Source organism: Anser anser, assembly GCF_964211835.1.
Source record: "Anser anser genome assembly, chromosome: 6".
Lineage (NCBI taxonomy): Eukaryota > Metazoa > Chordata > Aves > Anseriformes > Anatidae > Anser > Anser anser.
In genome coordinates, this window is record NC_139726.1 from 472,019 (window position 1) to 491,522 (window position 19,504).

The 19,504-nt window shown below is 35.6% G+C and overlaps 1 protein-coding gene across 27 annotated transcripts in view; it reads right to left on the reverse strand.

Moving 5' to 3' along the window:
- The window catches only part of PKP4 (plakophilin 4), a 91,576-nt gene that overhangs the window by 10,778 nt on the left and 61,294 nt on the right, over positions 1-19,504 (reverse strand). For 19 of the 27 annotated variants that reach the window (XM_083841663.1, XM_083841660.1, XM_083841661.1 and 16 more), the window contains 6 exons: positions 18,693-18,825; positions 14,318-14,531; positions 3,234-3,417; positions 1,693-1,810; positions 1,016-1,207; positions 700-873 (listed from right to left, as the gene is read on the reverse strand). In XM_083841663.1, the coding sequence (XP_083697789.1) occupies positions 700-873; positions 1,016-1,207; positions 1,693-1,810; positions 3,234-3,417; positions 14,318-14,531; positions 18,693-18,825 (1,015 nt within the window). The remainder of the gene's footprint in view (positions 1-699; positions 874-1,015; positions 1,208-1,692; positions 1,811-3,233; positions 3,418-14,317; positions 14,532-18,692; positions 18,826-19,504) is intronic. The other 8 variants (XM_083841664.1, XM_083841662.1, XM_083841672.1 and 5 more) reach the window with 1 other exon arrangement.

Here is a 19,504-nt window from a genome sequence, read left to right on the forward strand (position 1 = left end):
AAAGAAAGGGATCTAACAGAAAAAATAACTTAATAGATGACAAATTATTAAAGAGGGAACAGTATTTATTTCTTTTTAGGACCAACTTTAAAACAGGCATAAAATGAAAAAGTTTTATCTGTTTATCTACAGCAAAGAAAGCAATTAACATTTTTTTAATCTCTGTGACAAATACAATATGTTACAACAGCACTACATGAGAACACTATTAATGTTATGTACATGAAGGTCATAAGCAAGAATGTATGGAAAAAAACAGAAAAAAACTTATTTATGCTCAGAACCAATTAATATAGAGTACCATAGTCCTGATCTTGTGAAGTGTTATTACTGTATAGTATACATATTTATTTGGCACTGGTCTTATTTTGACAGTACCTTCCCACCAGAACTCACAGCAGTAAGGTTTTTTTTGGCTCTAACATGCACCAGAATAAAGATTCTTCTGTTTATTTAAAATAAGTGGTACCAATTTCAAGGCCAGTTTCCAGATTGCTCTTCCTGCCTACCATCTTTGACATTGCTTTTCACTGTGGAAATTACATTTCCATAGTGCATAAGCACTAATGACACGTTAGACAGAAACACTGATATGCATGTACTAGAAAATTACCTGGTTCTCCCTCAACCCATTCAATACCTTATTAAAACAGAACAGTGAAAATTTAACTATAGGAAGAAGAGTAGGAATTCAGATACCTTCCAATTGCCTGCAGAAAGATTCTGGAGAGATCCTGCAGAGCCCTCAAGAGTAGCTGGATTGGAGCTTTCTGCTAGAAGCGTTAGGTATGGTTTTACCACAGATGGGTGCCATAGCATTTCTACCCCTTTAGGAGACTTGGAAAATCCTGGTATAGGGCCAACTCCATCCCACTGAGAAGTGAACACAAATTTGTAAGTACAAGAAACCTCTATATTTTCATTCAACTTATGGTAGTTTTTCTTCAAGCTATGTACTTTCCCCCAGCATTAGCTAAGTAGGTGATATATTTGTAATACAAAGAAAAGGCCATACCTGATCCTCCTGTGTAGTTTTTTTTTTCTTCTTCTTCTTTTTCCCCCAGCAACTTGGCTCTGAATCTTTGCTAGGTGATTCTTTTCCTAACAAGTCATCCAATTCATTGATACCTAGCAGACGTGCCTGAGGCACCTCCAGTTCCAAACGGTAAGAAAGGTTTCTCAAGGTACACACACAGTTTTCCACTGTCTGAAACCAAACCATAAAGATGTTAAGTAACCTGTTGCTTTCTGATATATGATAAAGCAAACTAAATTAAGTACAGGTGAACAGGCATTTGAAACACAAGCACCAAATTCTAATTCTGGGCCTTGGGCATTGCCACATCTGCTTCTTTGGGAAAACTGCAATTTATCTCCTGATATTCTTGAAAATGAAAACTGTAACAGTCATCTCTACAATGGTGGCTTATTTTAAGTATCCTGAAAATACAAAGCACAAGAGCTTATTATTAAAGAATGAATATGTCAACACTGAGAAAAATGAAAAGTGCAGAACAAATTAAACCGCATTATACAACAAAATTTGATAGTGCATCATTAAATTAGGGTTGGGAGAGAAGACTAGCTGTATGAAACACATCACAGTGAGGAATTACAGTACAAAAACCTCAAAAGATCAAATCAGACATACGGTTCAGCACTAAAAATCACTTAGATGAAACGTGCACACACCTTGCTGTCATAGTCTGATGTGTTCACACAAGTGTGGATCACATACAGCAGTGAATCAACCAGCCCTTCACACGACCTCATCTGTTTCCGGGCTTCTTCACCTGCAGAACTTAGATTCCTAAAGGGTTGAAATGACAAATGAACACAGTATATTCACAGATAGACATACATGCAATAATTTTACCAGATACTTTGCAGAAGCTTGCGTTTGTTTTTTTTAAACATAAAATAATAATAAATATATGTTTGCTTTTAACTTCTCTAGTGGGTGCAGCAACCCCCCCCACCTGAATGTTTATAAAAGATGAAAATGATTCAAACCTGTAATTTCGAGACAGAATTGACTCATTGACAAAACAAGCCATGCATAGAAACCCTTTCTCACAGACACTTCCATTCCAAGCCCTCTCTGTCATACTAACACAAACTTGTGGCTTTTATGCTGTGGTATAGGTGGTTGAGCTTGTCTTTGTTAAAAATACCCTTTGCTACTACTTCTTAGAATTGCATCCATTCACTGATCTGCTGTTCCATGGCGCAGTGTCATTTAACATTTGTAATACCGATACATAGACAGAAGCATAGAGTATAGGGAAGGAAAAGAATGCACTGTGCTTTAGAATAAGTAGCAAAAGGGTGTGTAGACAATTATTTGCCTGCAAAGCAACCACATTGTAAAACCTGAACTTTATGTGCTGATTAGATGCACGCTGAAACTGGTACTACTGCTAAGAAAAAGTCACTGTGCCTGTCTGTAGAGGTGTGTATTCTCCAGACATTGTGCTGGTATTGTATTCTCTAGACATCATACTATCACTGTATGTTCAAAAGCAGTGTGAAACTTGTGGTCTTGAAAAATAACCCAACAAATAAAAAAGTAGCTTATAAAAATATTCAGGAGTATAGAATGGTTACAAGAAAATAAAAACTATTTTAGTGCTTCTATTTAAACATAATGGCCTTAATGTGCTGTTTAATGGAAGACAGTTTGAAATGTAATATATTGAAATGATAAGCAAACCTACAAACGAACAGAAACAGCTCATATACTACCCTTGGTCTTTGAATTCTCTTTTCATATGTTTTAGTTTCATATTTTATTATTCTTATTGCTGTTTAAGAAATCCACAAAGGGATTAGTCAAACATTTCTTTACTCGCACATATACATATACTATTTTTAGATGTATACAGTATTAAAGAATCACCAAATTCACACTGTTTTTCCTGAATAAAATTCATGAGGCGTACACACAATGCAAAAATTGCAGTAACGGGGGAAAAGTGCAATGATTGTTTGCAATGTGTACAGAAAACAGCCAAAAATTTGACTACTAGTCATTATAATTAACATTTTTCAGTGACTAACTTTGTACTTTTCATATTCTTCTAACAGAGAAAAATACAAATATGACAGCTGCCTGAATGGAATTTATAGAATGCAACAGCTATTTTGTCTTAAAATTTAAAATATAAAATGACCTGCTGGATAACACAATTACTCTGTAAAAAGAGCAATACTCTTCTATAACAGCAAATTACCTCAGGCATCCTGTAGTATTGCGTAGAACTAGGGAAGTCTGAAATTTAATTTTATTATCATCATCAAATGAAGAACTGTTCCATCCAGAATGTGGCACTATCACAGCGTTTGTTAGTGTTGACAAAGCATCTCTAATGATTGTCATCTTTACGGCATCACATGAAGACAAGTTCCAGAGAACCCCTTCAGAAAAGATTTCCATTGTTGTCAAGTTAGAAAAGACTTGGTAAACAAATATAAAGCAACATTAACGACTTACAAGACTTTGCTTTTAACAGGTGAAAGATTATTTACCTATGCATTTAGTCTGCAATGCAATTTTAATGTTATTCTAACAGTAACAGTCAATAAGGGGTCAGCAAAGCTGCCATTAAAAGATTCACTTCACAGTCGGAAATAAAATTTCCTCATATTCAGGTTATTATGTATTCAGCAACCTTTATTCCAGCTGTCTGGCAAGCGTGTAAACTCTTCAGTGAAAGAGTTGGAATGTGAGATGCTAATCAGAATAACCCTAATAGACCAACAGCTGGGTCTCCCACTATACTGAGAAGGAAAACATGCATATTAATGAATAAATACTCTCCTTTTTCTTAAGGAAAAATACCCAACAGAAACATACACTGATTGACAGGAGATGTTCCCTTCTTCCTTCCTTTCCTTAGGTACAGTTCATTCTGCTACCTGACAGGAGAGGGTAAGTCCTCAATGCACTACAGAAATCTAGAGGAATATTCCCTACAAGCATACAAACTCATTTCACTTGCAAAACACCTTTCCATCTTCCTGAAACATATGTGCCTTGAGCTTATCTCTTTCTAATGCTAGTATCTTTCTTAGTTATCTAAAGAGGAGTCCTATACTGACTATCTGCAATAGGAAGAGAAATTTGTCTTTATGTAGTTGGCCAGGCAAAATGCCAAATCAGTACAAGTTTGTGTAAAAAAGGCATGAACATCTGATTTCCAAAGGGTGAGTCTTCAATCAGCCTTTAAGAATGAGGTTTGGGAGGGAGAAGAAACAGATCATTGTCCTCATTTATAAGAAACTGGGAGATTGAAGTTAAAAAGGAATATAGGAGAGATTTGGCAATATTCTTAAGAGAGAGTGTTTAAGACTGAAATCTCTTCAGATTCCTATGCAGAAGTAACGACTAAAAGAAAGGTCATAGGAATACAAGAGCAAAAATGAAGTGAGAAGAAACCAAATCTATGGACATCATGGCTGAAAGCTCATTACTGTCTTGCAAACATAAGATCTTGTGAAAAAAATTCTCAGAAAATGATAGAGAAGGTAGATTGGCAGATGGGTGGTTGCCAGTAAAGTTTCAAGACAAGGTCCCAAGTGTGTGACATAACATTATTCTATATTAGGTGGAACCTGGAAAGATAGTATCCAGAAAGGATTGCAAGATGAACAGTGGAAGGGGGAAAATGGTTTTGCTGACCTGCAATGAATTACTGCTTTCTTGCATTGTACGTCTGGGCTATTAGATACTTGACGTGGAGCTGAACTTCCAAAGCCTAATATAAAAATCCTACAGAAAGTTTCTTCTTGGAAACTATAGCAAGAGGTCTCTAGTGTTACACATTCAACTAACCAAATGAATTGAATACTATCAATCTTTTACCCTCAGACAGAATTCTATAGTTTCCTACCTTTTTACACAGTCTTCTTATAAGACATTCAGATACAAAAGTATTAGATCTGACATGCATATACATTTCTGATAATTTAATCTTCATTGTCATCATGAAACACAACTTAAAATTCATCTAAATTCTCACCAGGTACAGGTGGTATCTTTCATGATAAACTCTCAGTATTTTCCTCACATACAATATTTTTCTAATTGTAAAGTAGCATAGCTGTGTACACTCAGCAGAAACATTAAATAGCATTTTCTCAATAGCCCGCTAAAATTGCTACTATAAACCATATGGTTAATTTTCAGTTTGACTAGATCTCGAACATTTAGTTTCCTCTGAAATAAATTATGGGAGGAAAAAACAGTAAAAATTATAAAAGTTTACAAAAACAAAAGTCTGCAAAACAGCAAAAGCTTTTAATACAGCCACACAAAATAAATAAAAGTATTTCTGTAAAACAGCCTGCCTTTTTCTCTTCAGAAAAACATGTAAGGGGGGTGGATATATTCATGAGGAGATTTATGACTGTCTTTTGGTATCTAGTTGTGACATAGGCAGTCAAAATACATAATTCCTAGAGATCCCTATCTTTGTGGTTTAGCCAACATACAAAGATAACTTGAACGTTTGAAAAATATGGAAGCTAACTTTGCTGTTCCTGCATAACGTAACTTTCTTCAACAACTCAACCTACCTAGGAGAAAGACATTTTGGCAGTTAGGCTAGGATTGGTTCTTGTGAGAGTTTATCATACAAAGCATCTTCAAAAACCTCCCAGCTGCCTTTTCTAAAACCAAGACATATTTATTTGACTGCTGTTGCTTCAATGGAAAGCAGAATGTGTGTTTGAAATGGGTCTGTTGTGATCAGCTCCCCTCGGAGCTGGAATTTGTTGTGTGGTATTTTATGAAAGGTTCTTTTTTTGTAGTAATTTTGTTGTCTTTTGAGCGACCCTCATCGACGTTTGTGCTGCATCACATTTGCACACTCAAAATAGGCTTAGGTTATTTAAGTTTACTTCAGTTATTGCTTATCCTTCAGTTTCAACTTTACATAAAGCAAGCTATTTCTATACACATCAAATTTCATTTCATAAAGCTGTGACCTCACTAAATCCTCACTATCCTCACTAAAGAACTTAATTGATAACTAACAGTGAGCAACCTAAATGCTTCACTGGCTTAAAGCTTTAAGTTTTTGAGGCCATACTTCATGCAGTTCTTGATTCAAACTAGAAATTAAATCTCAGATAAACCCCTCACTAGCCCCAGTTTTGGTTTCCCCAAAAGATTTGCTCTTAAAGAAAATTATGTAAGATAAAAAGTTTATTTTGAGTCTCAGACTACTATTAGTTACCTAACACATATGGGAAAACATCATACTTGATTTTATGTGACCGAGTTTTGAAAATATTAATCGTAGAATGGCCTGGGTTGAAAAGGACCTTAAAGATCATCTAGTTTCAGCCCCCTGCTCTGGGCAGCGTTGCCAACCACTAGAGCGGGCTGCCCAGAGCTGCATCCAGCCTGGCCTTGAATGCCTCCAGGGATGGGGCATCCACAACCTCTCTGGGCAACCCGTTCCAGTGCCTCACCACCCTCTGAGTGAAAAACTTCCTCCTAATTTCCAACCTAAATCTCCCCTGTCTTAGTTTGAAACCATTCCCCCTTGTCCTATCACTACCAACACATGTAAACAGGCATGTTTATATGTTTATATGCCCTCCTGTTTATATGCTCCCTTCGAGTACTGGAAGGCCGCAATGAGGTCTCCCCAGAGCCTTCTCTTCTCCAAGCTAAACAAGCCCAGTTCCCTCAACCTTTCCGCACAGGAGAAGTGCTCCAGCCCTCTGATCATCTTAGTGGCCCTCCTCAAGGGCCACTAAGTGTCCTTACTTACAAATCATTACTTACTTACAAATAAGTACTTTTTAAAAATTATTATTACTTAAGTTATTATTACTATTACTTACTTACAAGTCATTACTTACTTACAAGTCACAAGGATTACAAGTCATCCTTACTGTATGGTTATTCAAATAAGATGTAAATCTCTCAGCCTTGCCAAGTGTAAGGCACTTGCCTTACTTACTGGCTAACACACAGATTGTGAAAAAGCTGGAACAGCTGAGTACTGTTTGAAATACCAAGGAAACAGAAGATGATATACTACGTATCCAGTGATCATTGGACCACTGCAGTCAGCTGCAGCAGACTCGTAAGGGACACGGCATATCCACCCTGCTTTGCCTTTGGAGGAACAGTACAACTCAGATGCTTGCTAAGAAATTGGAAGGGAATTGCCAACATCATCTTTTCTTCATGTGTACACACTGGCACAGACTTTAAAGACTAAGTAAAGGACCCTCCTAAACTCTATCCATCCAAGAAGACTGTTAGACTTTGGCAAATATTAACTTTTCCATGAGAATTATCCTGGGATTGATCAAAGAGCAAATCACTAGAGCACCACTGAGTAACTAAGTTAAAACTTGCCCAGAAGCTAACTCTTAAGGAGGTAGATTGATCAGATGATTAATAATTTATTATCCCTATGTTCATTATCTGAAGGCAAGAGCTCTCATCAGGGCATTCCATTTGATAATTTGGGAGCAGTTTTCAGCTATTTATTTTACAAACTAAAAATGTGTCTTATATAGGCTTTGAGTCTTCATTTTAATAACGGGAACAGTCTGATTATAGAATGTTTGTTTTTAAGAGATTTGGGACCAAATTTAGGTCTTATTAGAAATAAAACCTGAAAGGAAAGGCAGTTATAATTTGGGAAGTTTCCATTCAAACACAAGAAAGATGGTGGTGGGAGCTGGTACAATGCTGTATTAAGGCAAGGTATAAGATACTTCTAGTGTTTCAGTAAAATTCTGTACGTCATTTAAATACAGTGCCTTTTTATTTGTCATTGTTATGAAGGTACATGGAAAAATATTTAACTGTTTTGATTGATTTTTCAACAGCTATTAGCTGCAAGTTTCATTATTCTGGGACACTGGTGAACATCCCATTCACAAATGATCCTGCGTAGCGAAAGGAGTGCTAAGTCTACTTACCTACCTAAACGGATCTCTACTGTCCCTAGCATCTCTGGGGTTGGAAGGAGAGGGACTTGTGCCGCTACTTATGTTACACTTTAGATTGTAATTCAACTGATTGCTTCAGCAGGCCTCGTGTTTCTTGCTTAGTCTGTGAACATACTACAAAACACAGAAGAAAAATCACAAGCCACTATTTGTGCTTGACATTCTCTTGATGTGAGGAAAACCTGAGAAAACTGGGCTTAAGTTCATGAGATCAGCACCACTAAGTATTGGGTAATTCTTAATGGAGGAAGGAAATCAGCAGTAACAGTACCAGGAAAAAAAATCAGAAAGCTTTGCAGGAGAGTTTAAAATGCCGTATGAAAAAGCTTCTGTAGTTCTAATGAAATGGGGGGCTTTTTGTTTTCCCTTTTTGAAAAGGGATTGTCTGCTCTATTTTTGCAGCCTGTAATTCTGATCCTTGCAGCTCTCAGTGATGACTGTGCTAAATTTACATTTCTTGAACATCATCCAAAATAATCCTACTCAGGAAATGAAAATATGTAGTCTGATAAAGTTGAGAACCTTATCTACGTGAAAATCAAATCCTGTTGCATGTACAGATCACAGAAATACTGAAAAAAATCCCGAATTTTCATGAATTTCCACAAGATACTTTCAACTGAGGAGAAATTATTTTTGAAGAACCGTTCTTTCAACACACCAAATATTAACAGTGTGTCTCTATATGCTGCTTGCTGCACATAATGCTCTTGGGTGGAATGCATGTAAGCAAAGTATGTGTAGAAGGATGGACCTGTGATTAGCAGAAGACTACTAAACTGGGCTCAAGAGAATATTACTGACAGTCATGACCTAGCAACAGCTGTGAAATGGCTCACTTGGTGCTGTAATGTATGGGAGAGAGTGTACTAATTTAGACCTTCAAGGGTCAAGATTTGGCCTATAACCAGCTGTAGTAACAGAAGGAAAAAGAACAGATCTGTGTTCTTATAGCACATACCTTCTGTAATCTGAGTTTGGAAAGGTTGCATGCCCAAAGCTGTTGTTCTTTGCAAATATTAGCAATCTATTAATTTCTATTTCAGTGCAAATTAGATCAACACTAACATTCACTTTTCCACTATGCTGACATAAAAGAAGCATATCTTACGTTACTGTTAAAAGATATGCCTCTATGTCATACACCTTTCAATAAAATTATACGGACAATTATTTCTGATACCTTGAGTATTCCTTCAGAAAAAAAATTAAAAAGAATCATTACTTCAGTCAATTTCATGTTCTCAATTGCAATTATGAATCCTGGCACAAGACGTTATGTGACTACCCAGTATAAACTGATGGAAGCTCCCAGAGATTCAATATATGCTTATCAGTAATGAATCTAAGCCATCTCAGATGTGAAATTAATAATGCTACTGTTACATCACACATCAAGTAAGACTGAAACTGAGACTCAAAATATCTATGAAATATTATATATATGAAATATTATAAATATATATGAAAAAAGAAACATTTTTCTATCTGAACTTTACAAATACAACAATGAAAGCACTAGAAGTAGTGTACATATTGGAGCAACACATTCCAGCATTCAAACTGATGGCCATCCATATAATTAAATCATATTTGAAACACCACTCTCAGATTAATACATGCATTAATCCATCTCCTGCACTAGGGTATGGAAAAAGACTGGCACTGCAACAGCACAAGTGTAGGGCTTTTTCATTTACTTTCTCTACAAATGACTGTTAGCTGAAAGCATTCCCTTGGATGACATGGTAGCAATGCTTCTTAGCTAAGAGAACTCTATACATTGGAAATATCTCCCACCATCCCCTTGCCTTTTATATTTCCTTCTAAGGGAAAAATATTAAGACAATTGTATATGGACAGTTCTGATGTACAAAATCATAGAATCACAGAATGGTTTGTGTTAGAGGGGACCTTAAAGATCATTTAATTCAAACCCCAATCTTTTGATATTTATTCACAATCCTTCTGGACTTGGACCTGTGGCAGTATTTTCAGGTGACAAACCTGTCTTTTGCAATAGACAGCAATGAAGTTTTCAGCATAACTAAGCCCAACTTTCTCTCTGATTCAGTATCTACAGGTCACAGGTTCAGCGTTGAATTGGTTATATTACTGATGTCACTTCAGCAACTGTAATAGCATTTTAAAATAATTGCTCTGTCCAGAAAATTCCCTATGCAGTAGCTCTTCAAAGCTTATTTTGTTACCTAATTCAGAGAATATGTGAAAGGCATGTGTTAAAGCTGCTATTTCATTAGGACTAGAGGACATCAATGCATAATGATGCCTGTGTCTCTAGTCTAGCATTAGCTGTTTAAAGTCAAGCTTGAGTCGTGGTTAAGAAAAAAAAAGCTGCAGATGAAATTTCTGAATTGGAGACAGAAAACTGGTTTGGTCGTTCCTATTTGAACAGCTTTGGCTTTTGAGGTGTTGGGTGGGGGGCAACCTCAACTATTTGTGGGGCCCTGGAAATACCAGAGGCAAAGACTTTTGTTTTGACTCTGCAACCAGCCACATCTTTTTCACGTTTTATTTAGATTTTGAATCTTGGTGTTTTAATCCAGACTTTTAAGACCCCAGAAGAGTTTACTGCTATGAATTCCACTGCAGCTGCTCACACCAGGTAGTGTTAACCAAACAGGTAACAGAGTTCTTCAGCAGCTGCACTGGCTTCAAGGTCCACTGCTGAACATGGATGATCATATTCTTCTACCTCTGCAGTTTTTACACAGTTGATCACCAAGTACTTTTGATGGTATACAGAACAGAGCAGAGGTAAACATTACAGTAACATGGAAGTTGTGAAAGTCAACAATATCCATTTCACAGAGTGCTTAGTTTGCAAACTTGTGCGGGACTTCAGCTATTTCTGTACCTCCTGGAAAGTTACCTCAGGCTGCCTGGACTGCAGAACCTGAGGTCCCTTTTCCAAAGATACGCAAGCTACAATGCACAGTTGTCAGCTATTGCAGGAATGCAATCTCTCAGAAGGATGACGCTGAATACCAAAGACCATGTTGCTGGACATAAAACAGCATTTCTAAACTGAACTGGCTGATGCAGCACTAATTTGATGAAATATACACCATGAAGAATTGCCAGGACCATCAACAACAACCTCTTTCCCCTTTACGGACAGGCCATATAGACAGACCTTTACCATACAGCTAAGCTAGTGATCAGCTGCTGCTGGAGTTCATGCTCGTTCTTCCTTACTTCCAGCTATGAAATCCTACTGCTCCCCCAGGGTCAGTGCTGGTGCTTGCTTGACCTTTCAGGGTGAAAGCCTGACAGAAAACTAGCCACTGCGAAGAGTGGATCAGAAGTCTTTGGGGAGGGAATGGTTTACAGCACATCTCTGCTGGTGAAGATCTGATGAAAATCAAAAAACTACTAGTAAGATAGGCATTTGACTCACTTTCTTTGGAAAACTTGCACTAAAGGAGAGCACCAATGTTTCTCAGATTTTAACAAATTAAAGGTCTGCGTCCTAGGGTCTCCTGATTGTAGACTCAATTATGAGAAATTGCACCTGGGTCCAAAGCATGTATATTTTGATTTTCTATCTCTTACACAGTTTTCTGCTGTTAACTTTTGCAAGACATGAGTTCCTGAGAGTCACAGATTAATTCCAGGCTGCACTGGCCTACTGCAAAGTAAAAACATACCCAGACAGAATAAATCAGTGCACATCCTTCATGTCACTTTCTAGGGAATGGAGCTCTTGCACACAATCAAGAAGGCCCCAACAATACTTCTGCTGCCTACTGCTGAAGTTGTGCTGGAACAAGAGAAATAGTAGCCTTGAGAAAGAGCTGGTGCTGAATATCTAATGAAATATGAGGCAATTAGCAAAAAGGAGTTGTTTCCCTTCTAAGGGCTCTCTGACAGCAGAGCACAGGAGAGCAAGGCTCCCATGCACCAGCAGCAATGGAAACTGCACGCAAATAGAGCAAGCTCAGTAAAGAGTTAATATGATCCAAAGCATTTCAAAGTCCAACTTAAAAAAAAAAAAGTATTTTTAAAAGTATTACTTCATTTTTGTGACTATGAAAAGTGATTTTGCACATTTTATTTTCAAAATAATCTATAGCCATTAAGAAGATAACTAGCCTTCCTTTTAAAATTCTCGTGTTTTTGCAATTATACTTCCTATATTTTTCATACGTTTTTCTATTCAGCTTCCACTTCTTTCTCTCTATGTATAATTTCAATCTTGTCATTTCAGTTACTGTTAATTAAATACAGGCCCTGGTATTCCTACTGTTTTCTAACCCCTCAAAACATGCTTATACACTTACCACTTCCCCCCTCTCTTACCCCTCTTTCTCAGCTTTTCAAAATTCAGATAGTTAATCTTCAGGATAAGTTCCCAAATAATTTTAGGTTAAAACTTAATTTTGTCAAACAGCTTCTCAGAAATCTTATATAAATGCATTAATGTGAAAAATATCTATATCGATTGTAAGGAATTTGTCATTCTAATTTCACTTATCTACAATAATAAGTTTCATCGATCTAACTTCATATTAAACTAAACTGGATGGATTTCACATGCAACGAGACCAGATTCTTCTGTTATGTTTAAAAGACAATGGTTGTCTACTAATTGGTTCTTGTAATAATGAAGATACAATTAATTTGCTAAGAAAGAAAGACCACCCTCAGTAGAAAGAAAAGCATTTTCCTTCAGAAAGAAATACTACAATGGAAAATCCATTTTTGATGAAAGTGTTGGAAAAGCTACAGCTGTAATGAATAATGCTAAATTTAAACTAGAAATCAGACGTACAATGTTTCTAGTGCTGTAGACTGATATTCATTTATCTGTATTTACATTATCTTAAACTGGGAACATAGTAACTGGGGTGTGGTTTGCTAGTTTGGTTCTGCCACAGGTGGAGGTGCGTGTATTTTTTTTTCTAATTATTATTAAGCAAATAGTCATTGAATCTGTTATAATTCTTTATATTGCTATTTACAAAAAAGTCTGTTGTGGCTTTTTATAAAGCAATCAGCATTGGTATACCTCTAACAGAAGTCAATGCCACCAACGTAAGCAGAAAACAATTTGGTCAAAACTTAAAATTTTACTGTAGTGGGATAAAAAAATAAAAATCTGTGCATCAAAAATTAAGTCAATTTCTAAAAAAGTCACCTTTAAATATCATTCACATTTGAAATTTCTTTTTACTAAGAGATGATGTGCTTTTCTTTTTGAAAGGTAACAGTAGTGTTTGTTTTTTGTTTTGAGATATTAACTAAATACCCTCTATAATTAAGAATTTTACAATTTTACTTTGTCTTTATCTGCAGAACCATCCCTAACAACTTACAAGCACATGTAATTTAGATGCATAAAGCATAAATTCTGTAGAGCAGACAAAGCAGCTAATGTATACTTTTACTTTTAAATATTGCATTTACATAATTTTTCTTAAAGAAGAGACTTTACCCTGCTACAGAGAATAGAAAAGCTGCAGGTTATCTTAACATTTGTTTTTATTTTTTCATTTAAGGAAAAAAGGCTGCATATGAATGATTTGGATACAGAGACCTTTTGCTACTTGATAGCTTTCCTAAGCCAGAAAACAACTTGGACAAGTTCCCAGAATAAGATCTCTCTTACTTTTAACTTGAAAACTCTCGTGCAGCTTTGCTTAGTATTTAAGTAAGTAGTTAAGCACAGTAGCTTTGCAAAATCAAATGAGGGATCATTCAAGTCATTTATTATTTCTGTACTTTTTGCCTGCACTAAGTGCCAAGCAGGTTCATTGCATATAATCTAAATTTGCTACCTCACAATCAAGAGATGAGGGTGTACACACAGTCACTTGCATGACTCTACTAACAACCTGGGCACTGAAAGGCTTACAAAATTTATGTATTTCCACTTGTCTGTCTGCACTTTAAACACACACAAACAGTTTGGGTCCATCTTTTGAGTTCTACAAGATCTTATTTAAAATTGTTCTCAGCATCTGATAAAAAAAAGGCCTGTAATAAAATTAAGGTTAGGAGTAAATAAAGAAATATCGATTCAAAACATAGCTATGTATTTGGGAGAATCATACTGAGGAAAAATTTACCCTACGTGGAACTTTGGTGCAATAACCTCTGGATTCACTTCTCCCAGTAAACTTACATTTCTGTGCTACGATTTTAACTGTCAGTAACCAAATAAGTGATTTCGCATTGACAAAATACTAATGCACAAAGAAAAATCCAGACAATAGGCACAATTCCAGTCACTTACCAATTATTTCAAAGTCTCGCCCACTTCAGAAACATAGTCTGTATTACAGTTCTGCACTGGCCTATATTAAAAACTTACCTGTTACAAGCTCTTTTATTTCTGCATCAACAGATTTTCTTAGCAGTCGTAAAAGTGCAGGTATCCCACCAACATTCTTCATTGCTATTTTGTTTTCATCAGTAGACTTTCCATAAACAAGATTTCTCAGTGCACCACAAGCATTCTTCTGAACTTCCAGGACTCTGTGATCCAGGAGATCAACCAGGTGCTTGATTCCTCCTAGCCTACATACCTAAAAAATGGAACGATGGAAACATCAGCACCTGTTGATTTCATGCATTTCACTCTGCAGATTTAGAAGACTTTTATTTTTATAAGAACAGTATATTCTATTCTACATCAAAATGAAATATTACTGGTAAATCTTAATAACTTATCTGTGATGCTGTAATGAAAATCTGTGAATCACTCACATCCTTGTAGAAAAAGTTGACAGACATTTTCAATCATTTGTTGTGTTCAGAGGATTGTTGCTGTTAAATTTCTGTTTCCCAGTAATCGAGTTTTTAAAGTAATTTCCTATAACTCAAAATATCTTTTTAGGGGATAGCATATATGAAGAGTTGCAAAGATTTAAATGCCAATTCTTACACTTAGTCACACAATAAATAAATTCAGTTTAAAATTAGCATATGTGAAGTCCTATGGGCATACCTGAAGTTCTTTGTAAAAGTCTACACTACAGTAGAAAAAACACTCTTAAAACAAACAAAAATATTTATATTGTTTGCTTTAAACAGCTTAGTTGTATTTATTCTTTATTTTAAAAATAAATTCTAACAGTCTTTTGAGATCTTATTTCTATGTAGTGTTTTTCTTTGTTCAAAATCAATTCCAGAAGTGATAAAAGATTGAAATATTCCAGAATTCTGTAACATTTACTAAATTAAAAACCTTTTTAAAAGAGATAGCTAAGTAGCACTACTTTTAAGATTAACATTATTTTAAAAATCAACATCAAAGGGCTACTAAAATATTTTAACTGTTCTAAAAATACGAGTTATTTTGCAATTATCTGAGCTATTGGATTGGTCTGTCATAACCTGGTATTATTTTTGCACAGCACAGTAACTTCTATGCCATACTATCCACAGAATACACCTAATGAAGTTGGCACACAATCTCTTAATAAAACACATACCTGCAGCAGGTAAACTGCTGCTGCCTTAGAAGGAAGTCACAGGCAGAAAAGAAATAGGCCATCATGCCTAATGCTTTGCTAATCCAGGATGTGGTTCTGGGCTGAACAATTACAAGAGGTGTAAAACAACAGTCCAGGGAATTCTCTAGATCAGCATAAAAGTACTTTTAAAATGCTCATTTTCTGTTCTAACCTATATACTAATTAGTTTGGCAAGCCACAAGGCCATTTGAAATATATTAATGTGTACCAGCTTTCAAGGATTTTTGGCTTTAAAAGTTCAATCTTACTGGCCATAACACAAGGCAAATAAAGTAACTCTCAGTGAAAAGAGATTTAGCCAAATCTCGCTAATTTGATGCTATCAAAAATAGCACCATCTCTCTGTTACATTCTTAGAAAATGGCATTGGATATCAAAATGCTTAATATCTTTATCTACACTCCTAAAAGCAAACATATTGAAGAGGCTTAAAACAAAACAACAACAACAAACAAACCAACAACTGAAATGCAAGTTGAATTGAAATCCAACAGTGTATGTGGTTTTTACCTGTCAAATCACATAATAGAATAAAAGAACGAAAATGAAAGACTAGTAACTTGTAAATTTTTTAGATCTCTGTTCAAAAAACGACTATTTTTCAAAAGCAAACATGTATTTACACACCTGTGTATCTACTGCACACATTAAAAAACCCAGACATACAAATCTTGGCATTCATCAGTCATGCCAAGCCGCTATTGTAACCTGTACTGAAGGGCATACGGTGGGCTTAACACTTGAAGTTATTCATCTGGCAAGACTTCTGTAGGTAGGAAGTCTGCAGTACCATGAACATTATCTTACAATTTATTTATCTGATACAGACTACATGCGATATACTATAAAGTATTTTTACAGTGTCATTCCCTTTTAAGGCAAATAATTCCTATTTCTATGTTACTAAGTAATTTAAGTAAGAATTAACTATAATTTTCCGTTCAATTTTTCTCATTTGCCAACACAGCAGCACATCAAACACTACCTTTACACTACACGTCCATAATACAGACACAGGTTATGAATGACACAATAGGTGTATTATTTTTCCAATCTGTACTCAAAATTTGATGAGATACAGTTTTTATGTGCATAATCCAAAAATAAAGCTGTAGCTGGAAAATCATTCTTAAGATTTTTATTTTACTGAGTCATTAACTATCTTGAAATGTAGCAGCTGTTGCTTGTTTAAACAGTGATTTCCATTTATAAATTAAAAACCTAGACAAACAACAAAAACAGAACTCACAAAAAAGTTACATTCATGAACTAACAAACCAGTACTGAATATATTTATGGAAAAACAAATTCAGACAGATATGCATTACATAGAAGTGTAATTTATTCGTTCTATGTAGTTTCATAGTTAATTTAAATGGTAAATTTTTTTTTTTCCCTGATAAACAGTATTTTATGCTTACCTTCAGGTTTTAGCAATGCAAGCGTTTTAATTCATTTTGCCAGGCTTTTAATACTCTTAGTTGTCTAGCAAATTAGTCTGGTCTTTACCACAGCAATGAAGTAATAAATTTAAATAATTAACAAAAACACAAGGTTAATGCAGTCTTCTAATAAGGCTTTACTGAACTTTGCATTAAAGAAATTATAATTCTTTCCTACTGCAAATACTCTCCTGCTGGCCTCTGCTTTGAAAGGGAACATTCTCCTCGGCAACTGCAGCTTCCCTATTGCCGCAGATACCATCGTGCTTTTAAAACATGCCATCCACCATCCGAACCCAGGATACAGCTTCTTAAGAGACTGAGAGCCAACTCATCAGGAAACGCTAACAAAAGCCTCATTTTCCCAAAAGCACACAAATATTCTTCCGTCCTATCATAGCCAGACAATTGTCCTATCATAGAATCATTCTGTCACAGAATTGTAAGAATTTCTAACAGCTGATTACTTCAAAGGAAATAACAGTGACAATAAAGAAACCCTCTCTATTTGAAAAAGGGAAATTTTCTTTTTCAAAATTCTACATGCTAAATGGAAGGCAGGCAACACTTACAGCTGTCTCTCTGACTAATGTAATACCTTGTCTTTTCTAAATCAGAAGAATAATGTTTTCTTTGGATAAGGTTTTATGAGCTTGAATGTATGGTACCACACATCTATAATACCTGATATCTCAAATATTTCCAGTGCTGAGGAGGACAAACAATTGAGACACTATTTCATACATAATATACAAGTTAACATCACACTATGTTTAAAATTTGGCATATTGCTTTTGTTTTGTTCACTTTTGGAAAGAAATATTAAGCCAGACATTTCATATTTTTTCATAATTCAATTTCATAACAAAATCGATTTTTCATAATGCAAAATGAAAAGAAAAAGTGAAGAAACACAAGATCTCATATAGATGAACATACACAGATAAATAATAACCCAAGAATTCTGAAATGAGCAGTCCTATCTCCTAAAAATAGCAAGACTACCTATAAATCTGCCTGCATCTGCTGATCATTGTGATCTTCACCAGAAGATCAAAACCACCATCTTTTAATCTACCCTTCAGTAACAGTGAGTAACGCTAAGTTAGCTTCTTGTAAAAGTTGCACCAACATTTTATGAACATAAATAGTATTTATAATTAAAATAGCAGATAACACCCACATATGATATGAATGAAAAAGCAAACTCCTTCAGATAAATAGCTCATAGCTGCTCTGCAAAAAAAGCAGCTCGTGAAATGCAAACGGTTTCTGGAAATTTCAACAATAAGCTGCATTTTCACTCAGGTGTGTCGTTCCTTCACACCACATCGACATAAATACTATCCTCTGCATATTTCTAGGGTCGGATTTCTTTTCTTTGCTTGACAGTTCACTCATTCTCTGTGATGCCTTAAGTTGTCTTGATCAAAAACAGTGGAAAGCCTTCAAGACTTCTTTTTCTTCAATCTCCAGTCATCAGCAGGTTACATGTACGCAGGCTTCAAGAAACATACTATGCACTTCTGCGAGACTATACAACTTGAATGTTAAATAATTTCACATAACCTCCATCACACACAGGGAAGGTGTGTGTGTAATTATACACGTCTATGCACTTCGATATAAACATACATCTAGTATAAACAGAAACACAAAAAATCCAGAATACCATGGTATGACGAAAAGACAAAAACAGAGATGAGAGGTTTCGTTGCTCTTCTAGCTTATAGTTTCCCCAGAAACAGAAACACACTCAGTACAGTACCTCTGTTTTTACTTTGTTATCTCCGAAGCACAGGTGCTGAAGGTAGGCGGCTGCATTTGCCTGAACCGATGGGAACTGGTGTTGAAGCATGTGAATGACTTCAGGCAGTTCTGGGTCTCGCCAAGCAAACTCCCTTCATTAGGTGAACACATTCAAGGGAAGACATTTGTTGTAAATGTATGCTTATTTACTAAGCGGAATTACTAGAGCATCGTAAGTGTTTTACAATTTGTTTTTGTTCTGGAGTATTGGGGACAGGAAGAAAAACAGGTATATTGGAATAGCTATGTCAGATCAACTTTTAATCTTCTTATTGGAAAAGGACACTTTATATTCTATGTTCTTCAATTAGTTTGTTTGTTGACAAAACAAATACACACACCAAAATTATACTAACTCAAACACTGCAACCTATATGAATCTCCCAAAACTTAAATATGTAGTGCAACAGATACACATTTAACAATGCTGCTCAAGGGCATTTCTTCCACGCAGCATTTTTTCCCTGAATGTTCAGTGTTCTTCCTAGTCTCAAGCCAATTATACTTGAACGAAAGCTATGCAGTGTCAAAAATTCATCGGGTACAAAAAACTTGAAAAATTCTCAAACAATTTTCATCAAACCTCCTTCCTTAAACACCGTGATTTTGTGTACTCATATTCTGGAAAAGCCATTAAACGTATCCATGCCCAATTCTCAGATTTAGAAAAATAGCCATTAATATTTGTTGTGCCGTTTTCTTTTGTAAAGGAAGGTTAAAAAAAAAAAAAAGTAGTATTTAGCTTTTCCTGTTCTCAAAAACCTAAGCACA